This window comes from Oculina patagonica, chromosome 14 (assembly GCF_052425735.1).
Source record: "Oculina patagonica isolate OP01 chromosome 14, crgOcupat, whole genome shotgun sequence".
Lineage (NCBI taxonomy): Eukaryota > Metazoa > Cnidaria > Anthozoa > Scleractinia > Oculinidae > Oculina > Oculina patagonica.
In genome coordinates, this window is record NC_135771.1 from 21,930,846 (window position 1) to 21,942,857 (window position 12,012).

The 12,012-nt window shown below is 38.7% G+C and overlaps 1 protein-coding gene across 1 annotated transcript; it reads left to right on the top strand.

Annotated features, from left to right (window-relative positions):
* Window positions 1-6,707: 6,707 nt before the first annotated feature.
* On the top strand, window positions 6,708-11,369 carry LOC144637614 (adhesion G-protein coupled receptor G7-like). The gene is made up of 4 exons (XM_078496675.1): window positions 6,708-7,899; window positions 8,533-8,676; window positions 9,488-9,618; window positions 11,205-11,369. Exons 1-4 carry the CDS (start codon window positions 6,708-6,710, stop codon window positions 11,367-11,369), a joined length of 1,632 nt encoding a protein of 543 aa, XP_078352801.1.
* Window positions 11,370-12,012: the final 643 nt, after the last annotated feature.

The following is a 12,012-nucleotide window of genomic DNA, read 5'->3' on the forward strand; positions in this document are numbered from 1 at the left end:
TCGTGCATTGATAATATTTTATCATCAGTCTATTTTCGTTTTTCGCCGTTGATATGATTTTGATTATTTTTATTTATTTGCCATATCGGGGTTAAAGGAAAATAACATATTTGTGTTTTCTTGTTTAATTTTTACGCGAGTTACAGGATCTTATTTTAAAAATACACTCGGACAAAAGAGAAAATGTTTTATTTGTTTTGTTTTCTGTTTTTTTGTTTATTTGTTGTTTATTGCCCCTCTGTATTTAAAAATTTAAGATTTTAAGAATTTGGAAATTATTACGTCTAGCTCGTAAGCAGGATTATTACTATCATTAAATTTCTAGCCTTTTTTCACAGACATTTTGCAATTGTGTTACGATAATTGAGACATCATGTCTTTCTACACGCTATGTAAATAGCTGAACAGACTGTTGAGACTACAAAATCAGCCGTTATTTTTAAGGATTCTTGGCAGAAGAAAGAAATAAAGCTACTCGTACCTCAAATCACACAGTTGGCTGAAGAAGAGTGATGATCTCCTACCTCCCCCCTAAGTTTGCTTCGGTCCTTAATGCTGTCATTGTTTATTTTACGTTTTAAATCTTATTTCAAGTCCGCACTTCGCATACTCGGGGTTTGTTTTTTAATTTTCGTTTTGAATTCGCTGATAAACTCTTCGGTTAAAACGTAGATGAAGTTTTTGGGTCCGCCAGTACGGGTCGTGTCGTTCAGCAATGCTCCAATAACGTCGAGATTAATGCGTAATTATAACAGTAGTGTGCATTTTTGTTTATTCATAATTAAATATTTGTTAAAAAGCGGAAAGATCATGAGGCGTTAACTCATTTCCTGGATAGTTTTGATCGTTTGTGTTTATAATCAGATCAATTAAGCAATTCTCGAGCGTTTAGAATAGCACTATAATTAACACTTTTCTACAACTTATCATCATTTCCTACCCTATTGATTCAATTTTATCTTATAAACGGTCCTTTCAGACAAATTTCAATTCACTTCTGCTCCTCGGAGGAGATGAACTTTAAACGGAAATTTGCACTGAGAGACTCTAAGGTACGGTGATTATTGATTACGTAGTTTCATTAAAAGTTTCATGTTGAGAATGGATTTTTTTTCAAACTTGTAACAAAATTTACAAGGGTTTCAATGAAAAAGTGAAGTTTAAGCGGGGATCCCGAGGCGAAGCTCCATACCTAAGGAAAATTTGGTTAACCCATCCAGTTGTAAAAGTTTTAATGTCTCGTGATTGTCCGCCCGTACGTCCGTACGCCAAAAAATTCATTGCGTCCCAACAAAAAAAGTGAATTTTAGCAGAGCTCACCCAGCGAAGTCCTATGCCTAAAAAAATTCGGTTAACCCATCCAGCTAAATAAGTTTGGTTATTTCGTAATTGTCCGCCCGTATGTCCGTACGTACAGGTGGGTTTGCTGGTGTTTCAGCGCAGTCAAACAAAAACACACGAAATAAAAAACCTTATTGCCCTGAAAATTGCATCATCAAGTAGCCTGAGAATTAAAAGAATGCTAAAAAAATTGTGGTGCTCCAATTTTAGGCTTGAGTTGTTTGCATCTTACATGGTTATTTTCGCAAAACTATTTTTGATTTCGCTGCATTCTTGAGTTCAGATTGCTTTTCCCGGGTACATTGCTTTCCAAAACCAACGGAATACTTAGCAACATTAAAAGTATAACTGAGAAGCGAAGTATCGAGCGACGATAAAACACAACAGTTTTTCAGCCACACGGATCAAAAACAAGGTTTTGCGGTTAAAGAAAGAAACGCTTCGCTATTAACAAACTGCAAATAAATCTTGTAGGGCGAGTCAAAATATAGACAACAAGTAAAACTACTCAGGGACACTACACAGCGAAAACGTTGTTATAATGAGGGATTAATAATCCAGCTGCCTTATTTTACTTGCATTTTTTATTAGATAGTGTATTGAAACTTGCACGCGTAAATTTACTGTGATACCCAAATTTATTTACGCAAAAAATGTTGCTGAACAGTTGAATTTTTGTTGTATCGGTTGCCGTCAAATTAACTAAATACATTTTCTTGATTCAAATAATTAATGGTCTTGATGTAATGTGAACGTTTCAGTTTGATTTTAACGAAGTGATGATATGAAAAGGCGGGAAAATATTTCGGTGCAGTGTTCGCTGTGCGAGGAAACAGGCAAGACAGCTATTTCTTTTGAAATAAACCCGCATAATCTCCCCTAAAGTTGTTTACATTACGTGAAATTGTGACAAACGAAAAAATATAAACAATTGCGTTGTTAAAATTTATATTCCTTGTGCAAATCGCCTGAAGCAGTTTATCTAGCATGTGGCTGTCATCATCATGATTACATAATGATTACATAATGATAGTGTAAAAACGAAGCTAAGTTCAGAATCAATCAATTTCGCTGAAGAAGGACAAAAGACCCAAATACAAGGTAAAATTTTTACTGAATTGCTAAGCCTAATTTTATGACGAAAATATCTTTTCATTCATGTCTGATCATAATTGTAGCGGCCGGTTTTCGGATCTACCCGTACGTTATTTCTGTGCTGCTTTTCTCGTTCATTCAGCCGCTTTTGCAGTGCAGGCTTTTTAAATAAAAGTCCAGGAAAGCCTTGAGTTGATCTTTCTTTTTCGTGCATTAATAATTTCTTATCATCAGTTTAATGTCTTTTTCCGCCGTTGATGATTTTGATTATTTTTATCGATGTACTAAATCGGAGTAAAAAAATTACATTTTTGTGTATTTTTCTTCACTTTTTTGTGCGAGTTACAAGATCGATCGTATTTTAAACATCAGTATACTCGAACAAATAAGAAAACGTTTTAATATGTTTTGTTTGTATGGCCTTTCTGCATTTAAAAGAATTTAGAAATTATCGCGTCTACCTCGTAAGCAGGGTTATCACTGTCGTAAAATTTCTTTCCTCTTATTCACAGACATTTTGCAATTGTGTTACGTGAATAAAACTTTCTACATACTATGTAAATAGCTGAACTGACTGTTGAAACTGCAAAACCAGCAATTATTTTTAGGGCTTTTTGGCAGACGAAAGACGGAAATAAAGCTACTCGTACTTCAAATCATAAAGTTGGCTAAAGAAGCGTAGAGCTTCCCATTACATTATTTATTGAGAAAACTCGATCGCTTTGTTCACAGGGCGTAAACATGCAAAACGCGACAGCCAAATTACCGCTAGCTCACTATTTGTTAATTACTTACGGAGTCAAACATGGCATCCCTATCTCAACTCAAAGTTTGCTTTGGTCCCTAACGCTGTCATTGTTTATTTCTTAGGGTTTTAAAGGTAATTGGTTCACCCACGAATATCTCTACACGAGATAAAAATATGAATCCTCGCTATTTTATGAATATTCTTCTTCTGTCATTGTAGTTAAAGGCCTGGCTAAACTAGGAAACACTGTTGCCAAAACATTGTTGCGGACGCAAATGTTTCCCAGTTTAGCCACCCGGAAAACATACGTTGCGGAAACAAATTTTGCTTCACGGAAACAAAAAATACTTCTGCCTCAAGTCAAAAACATTTTTGCTTCCCGGACACAAATTTTCCTTCCGAAACATATGTTGCCCAGTTTGGCCACGCTAGAAGCAATGTTGATCAGTTTGTTGATTAGTGTCACGCATGTATGGCACTTTGTTCCCGGAACATTGTTTCCTTAAGTTTAGCCACTCGGAAAGAAATTAGAGGATAATACATGGTTGTGGTTGTTCGCTGCGCTCACTCGTTCGATATCGATTTGAAATGACACGTGCACTCGAAGATAAATTTCATATCTCTGCGCAACCATGTATTATTCTGTTTATTATATAAACCTACTAATAACGAGGTTTTTGACGATTTTCCGAAGATTTCCGAAGATGACCGAAAAATGCCAAGGAAGATCCGAAGGTGTTTCGACTTAATATCGATAAACTTTTGCTCATTGAGCATTGAAACATGGCAAACTCTGCGAGCTGGTTGGTCAAAAATGATATCACACATGTGTGGATATCATTTTTATCCACACCATTTTTGTCAATTTTCTACCACTCGCTATACCACTGCAACATTTTCCTTGCTTCCCGCTAATTTAGCCACCTAGGAAGCACGACAACTTAAAATGTTTCCACAACAATGTTTTCTAGCTAGTTTAGCCAAGCATTTAGCCACAGAGAAAACATGACAAGGAACAATGTTTCCGCAAGAATGTTTCCTAGTTTAGCCAAACTTTAGTTTCTTTACCAATTGTAGCATACTATTTTTATTTTTTTTATATTCACCGCTGTGGTAGGTTGGTCGTCACACGTCCACATTAGTTTAAGATGGGAGTCATTTCAATATGTTTCGTCTTCATGTTGGTTGCTTTCGGTCCGATTAATGGAAGAGGATTCTCCCGCAAATCATTTCCAGGTAAATTTTAACAAATATTTTTTTCTACTAAATTAAGACGACGGCGTCGCCAAGAAAAAAAGAAAAAAATTGAATATCATCTGAATACTATAGCGGTTTAACGGTTTTAGCGCTAAACTAAGAATACATAGAACCTGGTAATTTTTTGTTACTTCTTTGAAAAACTCAATTCTCAGAAATTTAAAAGTGTGTTACCCGATAGGTAATGACACCAGTGTTCAAATCGTTGTGGCTGCGTGCGCATGCGCAGCGTAGCCACTATCTTGAGAAACCAAAACGTTCTGGTGGGAAAAGGACACGATATTTTTTCAAAATGTAATACTTGTTAACTGATGGTAACTTAGTTAACTCAATCAATTCTACTATCAAAATCACAAAAGTAGAAAAATGCACCCGCTAAATTTTGTCGTGAAAGGCGTTCTTAAAAATGTGTAATCTTAACTTTGAAACGTTTCATCTTCTTTTTGAAAGAAAGTTTTTAAATTCCCTCCTGCCCTGGTACAATGACACCAAGTCAATGTTCTTCGTGAATCAACTCCTGAAATTCTAAAATTGGCGGAGAAAACTTGTCACAAAATTGCAGGTTCTGCCGCTTCCGAAGATATTCCGAGTCGATAATACGTTCAAGATTGGCACTATTCAAAGCTGTGAATCAAATTATGAAGCTGAATTCGCCACTTTCCAGCGCATAGGACACAAAGCACAGAACTATGACGTGCAATTACTAACACAAAGAACTTTATCAAATATATTATCACGAATATTTCGTCTATTATCGGCCTCAATCGTCGCAGTTCGTACATACTATTTAAATCAATACATACATAATGAGAGCATGCAAGGGTTCTGTCCGACCTTAAGTCATTTACTCGATAACTTTCGCCACCAGGCCCTTGTCAGCCATTCAGGGCAAATCAAACAGCGCATTGTTCTGCGTTGGAGACGTTGGTGCAAGACCATGGGTTTAGACCATTTTGCAATATATCATTAGCATCATGCAGTCCAAACAAAACTTATGGTCCTCCGAGCCGGAATGAGCGCTACTGGGGACACTGCTACTGTGATCCACTTTGCAAAGAGATCGGTGATTGTTGCGTGGACTATGACACATGGTAAGTTGGATTCTATTATGCTCAGCAATTGAGCTGTCAAAAAGTCTGCTTTAAAATTCCTAAAAGTTGTTTGGATGTTCTCAAAAAGTTGCTCGAAAGTTGCCCTAAAAAAGCCAAAACGTTGCTTTTAATAAAGAACATTTCACAGCAATAGAAGTATCTAAATAACATTTCAAGGCCAAAATTTGTTGAATAACAAGGATTTCTTTAACCGGGAAAATTGTAAAAAAAAAAAAAAAAAAAAAAAAAAAAACGATGACGTCATAGCGGAGCTCCCAGCGGCCCGAAGGGCCGCAGAGCAGAGCCACATAGAAAATTTTCGCGGTCATCATGGCTAGCGGCATGGTTTCGCGGCGTACGTACGTCGCCCCAACCTGGCGGCCATACTCCAGAAAAAGGTTAAGGTTAGGTTAACGTCAGCTTACATCTTTGATATTGGACATCCATGACAGCTGTCAAAACAAGGTATCCGCTGACCACTGTGACCAGTATCACATGACCATATCGCGGGTTCAGATTTAGAACTCATCGAGGTCAAATGTTTTTTTTTTTTTAAGTTTACCGCTGACCAAGTAATGATTCGCATTGGATCGCGGGTTCAAGCCCTATATTTTTCTGTCAACGGTCAGTAAATTCGGATTTACAAAAAGGGCAAAGCAAAGAACCGGGGAGCTCCGCCTTTAGGCTTGGCTAAATCTATTTAATATATTTGAAGCAGAGTTTCAGAATTCTCGTACCACAATCTTTAGAGATCTTTCGATTGGCAAATAGTAGTCATCAGAAACGCCATAAAGCTAATTATTTATGCTTAATGATTTTATTTTTAATAAGCAAAATATGCTTGGAATTCCAAAAAATTCAATTGTTAGTAAGAAATTATCGCTCAGAATTTAAGCAACACCAATTTGCAAAGAAATGTGAACCTCGCGTAAACTTTTTGCAATGCGGCATCGTCCTTTTAAAGGTGACTATGGAGTGAAGCTGTTTTGGTCATCTTCTTCGCTGAGATAGACAGACATTGAGAAATTGTTCATACTGAAACTTTTCAATGATTTTCTGTTTGCGTTTTATAAAGGAATACCCGTTCCTTGTCAAATCACAAAACCATACCCGCAATGAAGGAATCCTGCCAAAGAGAACCATCATACAAGAAGAAACACGTCTTGGGCTACATCATGGTCGCTAGTTGTCCATCTTCTTGGAGTAATGATAAAACTTCTCATGCGTGTATTTCCACCAACTACTCAGCTGATCCTGTCACTGCCCTGCCAGTGGTTGACATGAGAACCAATGTCACTTATGCCAACATATACTGCGCCATGTGTCACGGCAAGTCACGCAATCTTCACCATTGGAGTCTCCGCATTTTCCAAGTACCGGGGCAGGCCGTATCTTTGCAGGATATCACATCTACAGACACCATCTGGCAGGCAGTTCCAGTGGGAGACTTCATCCCGAAGAAATGCCTGGCGACACCATCAGAGGCCAGCGTGGGACCTGACACGGTGATCAAGCAGTTGTGTCGTTCCTATGCTAATAGTATTACAACACAAAAAAATCGTGATACACACACGCAGGTTATAATATATGAAGACTTTAAGAACCCGCATTGCGCCCTTCTGTCAAATCCCAATGTGTTTGTAAACCGAAGCATAAACTGCTTAAAATCTGATCGTTTTCCCGCCAGGATGCGTTCCATGCTTTTTGTGTTCTCGAGTCGTGGCAAGACTGCATTTAGTTTTAGCGAATCGACTATTCGTGTGAAGGTTAACTGCCCGGTCAACGAGGTTTACGATCCGTTCAAAGGAAGATGTCTGCCATTACACACCGATGGAAACAGTAACGGTGCGAACTCATCGGAACAGTGTCAAGGTCCCTCCTTTCCATCAAACGAGTTTGTTATTTCAAGTAATAACTCTGTTTTCGTAATTCCTCACCAAAAGCTCTACGACAACGGCACCTACATCGTAGTGAATCAGACGTTAGTTCTGTGCTCTGCAAACTTTTTGCGTAACTACACCAAAATTGTGACGCCCACTGGCCATGTGAAGAAGGAAACGCCTGCTCATCCTCTAGCCTTGCGCATCATTACCTATATCGGGTTCTCACTGTCAGTTATTTCGCTCTTGTTCCTGTTGGTGACGTATTTCCTGTTTGCGGAGCTGCGCACCTACGCTGGTAAAAAAGTGATGCACTTGTCATGCGCAATGATAGCCATGCAGACAGTGTACTTTGTTTCAGACCCGGATGTTGTTTCCTCTGCCGTCTGTGCTGTGATGGGCGCCCTGTTGCATTACTTCATCCTGGCTGTATTCTTGTGGATGAGTGTTATCGCTCACAACACGCGAAAATCCTTGTCGACCATGAGTAAGTATCAGTCTTCTTCTGTAAGTCAGTTGCTCTAGTACGTTTCACTTGTCCTGCAGTTGCTTTACTCTCGAACTCATCGCCAGATTTATATCGTTCGTCTACTAAGCTGACTAAACAGTACGGAAGTGTTTTGACCTGAAATCTAGGGTTCTTAAAATCTTTTGAAATGTTTCACTGAAGTTGCAAGTACCACTTGCAAGCCACACATGTACACATTGCGAACCTTTTAGTGATGTCAAACAGTGTCAGGGTAAGTCTGGTGATATTGTATAGATATGTTCAGAATTGGACGTTAATGATGTGAACGCTTGTTACGAAATGCATCAAAACATGTCCTAATGCTTGCTGATTAAAGGTCATAAAAACCCACATAATTCTCATGTCAAATGCAAAGTTATGAAAATGGCCAATAACCCAGTCATACATAAAATACTTGTAAACAATACATAAGACATAAGTAAATAATGTTAAATACCTTCCCCAACTACCTTTTTTGCAGAAAATAGTTTTATTTATTCATATCAAAACTAACTTTCCAAAATGCGTCGATGACTAGAACGAGTCAATCTAAACCTCTTGTATAGCGCGTGGTTTCGAGTGGTTCAATTGGTTTATTTTGCTTTTGTATAGATGTGAACCCGCGTAACCCTGTGGTGATTGCCATGCAAAGAAAAGCCTACATTCGCTACAGCGTGTTCGTCTGGGGATTCCCGCTGCTTATCATTGGAATTTGCGTGGCTCTTCAATTTGCTAACGTGGGAAATGTTGGTTACGGTAAGATCATACATTGTACATTATTGTGCTGGCTTTAAAATCGCTATACGTACGTTTGATTTGTACATACCGTATTTAACCGATTAAACATCGCGGTTTAATTTTAAGCGTTTCAGATGCGGCGTTTATTCAAGGGAGGCGTTTATTTCAAAGTCATATTTCTCAATTACGGTGAATCATTTGTAAATATTATTGTTATTATGTAAATACGTTTAATGTTCCAATGTCTCGCTTTTTTGCTGAGATTATGCAAGGATGGTGTAGATTACTGTGTTGTGTGTTGTTGTTTTTTGTTGTTGTTTTTTCCCCTTATAATTCTCAAATAAACGGCGCATTTTACTGATTGGGTGCGCCGTTTTTTCGAGGACGGCGTTTATTGGTAATTTTGCTCAATCTGTGGCGTTTAATCGAGGGCAGCGTTTATTTGAGGGCGGCGTTTACTAGAGTAAATACGGTACTGTAGAATGATGTCCACGAACTCTCGGCGCAAGTTAACGCCGAGCAGTGTTGTTGCAGTCACGTCTTCTCCGAGGTTGCATTTGCTTGGCCTGACGCTTTCTAGTTTGTTCAATTTATTTCGCCCTGTATTTGCCAAAAGGCACCAACTAATAATAAATAATAATATAATGTTTAATGGAAACTCATTGCTCCAACTGGCAGTACTACTGTTTTTACTGTAGGACAATCGAGCACGCTACCTGATAAGGAAGAAAAACAATTATGTGGTTACAAAAATATGTCTTCCATTCTTTCTCTTTTAAATTTTATTGACGGACTGTTAATATTTCCCTGCCATGTCCTCTCCACCCAGGTGTGCAAGACGGTTGTCAGTTATCAATACCTGCTCGTACCTTTGCTGTCGCTGTTCCTGTTTCAGCATCGCTTCTTTTCAACATCGTTTCTGTGATCGCTTCTGCTGTTGCTATCAAACAGCACGATCAGGTATGAATATATGTTGTGGTTCAATTTTATCCTTGGTTCAAATTTTATTTTCCTTTGTTTTAAACTCATTCTCATACATTACCATACCCAAAAACAAAGGAAAATAAATTTTGAACCAAGGATAAAATTGAACCACAACATATACATGGCCCAGTAAATGGCCCAGCTCACCACGAGTCTCTCGTAGCTCAGTTGGTTAGAGCGCCCAACCGGTATCTGGGAGGCCATGGGTTCGATTCCCGTCGAGGACTCAGAATTTTTCTTTGTCCCATGCTCGTGTCATTGTTGAAAAATTCATCTTCATTATTTATCACCGAGCTTAAAATTGACTATCTTTATTATTTACAACACACTTGATGATTTCGACATTGCTGATCAGTCCTAGCAGTATGCAGGACGCGTGTCACATATCAACCTAGTAAATGGCCCAGCTCACCACGAGTCTCTCGTAGCTCAGTTGGTTAGAGCGCCCAACCGGTATCTGGGAGGCCATGGGTTCGATTCCCGTCGAGGACTCAGAATTTTTCTTTGTCCCATGCTCGTGTCATTGTTGAAAAATTCATCTTCATTATTTATCACCGAGCTTAAAATTTACCATCTTTATTTTTTACATATACATTGATGTTTACACGCATCTTTACTCTCACAGTGCCTCCCTTCACCTAGATGTATGTATATGCTACAGAAACTGGGATAAGCAGATGATAAGTTCCGGGCTGATTGGCTACTAGATTTGAAAGCAGACTTTATCTTTACATTCATCTTATTAATCAAGAAAGAGGGCTGTGCAAGGAGAATATCAGCCCGAGGACTGACAGTACGGACCGAGCACAGCGAGGTCCGTACAAAAAGACCGAGGGCCAATATGATCCCAATTCAGTCAGAGCAAGCTTGGTTAATAAGAGATTTATTTCACGACTGAAGCAGGCTTTTACGTAACAGGAAAGTGGAAAGAATGAAAAGGGCGGGATTTTGAGCGTGGCTGGAAGAGCTTCGTTTGTAAATGAATTCCCTAACGTTATTTTACAAACCAATAAAAAGTACGAGAGGGTTTTTTTTAATTCGAGTAAAAGTTTTTTTTCTGCTTTTTACCTTTGCAAGCCATTGCAATATTTAGAATATATTAGACCGGCAATGGAGGAACCTGATTGGCTGATTTTCATGGAAACGGTCCGTATGGCAAAATCCCGACCAAGGAAGAACCAATCAAAACGCTCGGATTTATCTACGACTGGCTTTGCATAAAATAAATGGGAATATTTCACTTGAACTACTACTACCACTATAACCACACTATATCTTCAGTAACAAAAGTAATAGCAACAACAGCAACAACTAAAACAATACAACCTGCGGAGGATATAGCGCTACTGAGTCCCTTGCACGCATTTCATGCTAGTGTAGCCAATGTAAGGAGATTCAGAGTTAATCAAAGATACATAAATCTGCAATGTTGTAGCCTATCCATCAATAAGGCAGCGTAGATGTCCACAGAGGTAAAACGCCTTGCGGGAATTGTTAGTTTATGAAATTGATAGTTTCTCTCCTACTAGGCATTAACACAGTTTCTTTTTTTCCTGTGGCAGGGAAACACGTTGGCTGCAAATCAGAGTAACCGTAACCTGACTCTGATAGTACTGAAATTGACAGCTGTCACTGGCAGCACGTGGATCATGGGATTTATCTTGGCTTTCTACCCAACTCCATATTTGGAATATCCATTCGTCATAATAAACAGCTGTCAAGGTTAGTCACAGGCTTCACCCCACCCTCCCCACTCTAAGTCACTATCAATAGCAGGGTCCCAAATGGAGGGGGTGAGGAGATGGCGGCATAAAATCGACCCGTGGGAAGCTTGAAGAGCTAATTGAAGTCGTATTGAAGTATTGACGATCAAAAGAATGCGCGTTTTGACGGTTGACAATTATTAAGAAAAATTATGACGCTTTTTTAACTGTCATGCATTTTGGGAGTTGATACCTTATCATTTTGTTCATTTCTCTTGTTACTGCGTTATCATTTCGTTGTCGTTTCGTTCAGTTTTCTCTTATCATTTTGTTTTTTTCTCCCTCTTCTCTTTATCGATAAGTTAATTAATTTCAGATTCTAAAAGCATTCGTTTGGTAGTTTACTCCCGCTTTCAGTGTTATGTCCATAGCGGTTTTCTTTTGACATCCATCTTTCGACGAGGTAAGAAAACAACACGGATCAAAATCCGCCAATCACAGCCCACTAGCATGACCTTCTGAATTTGTGGGCTCATGTGGATAAAACCCACACCGGTATGTATCGGTTTTGATTGGCTCATTTCAAACAGCACGTCGAAAGATAATGTCGAAAGATGGATGTAGCAAGATAGCTATGCACGTAAAAACTGAAAGCGGGTGTAATGTC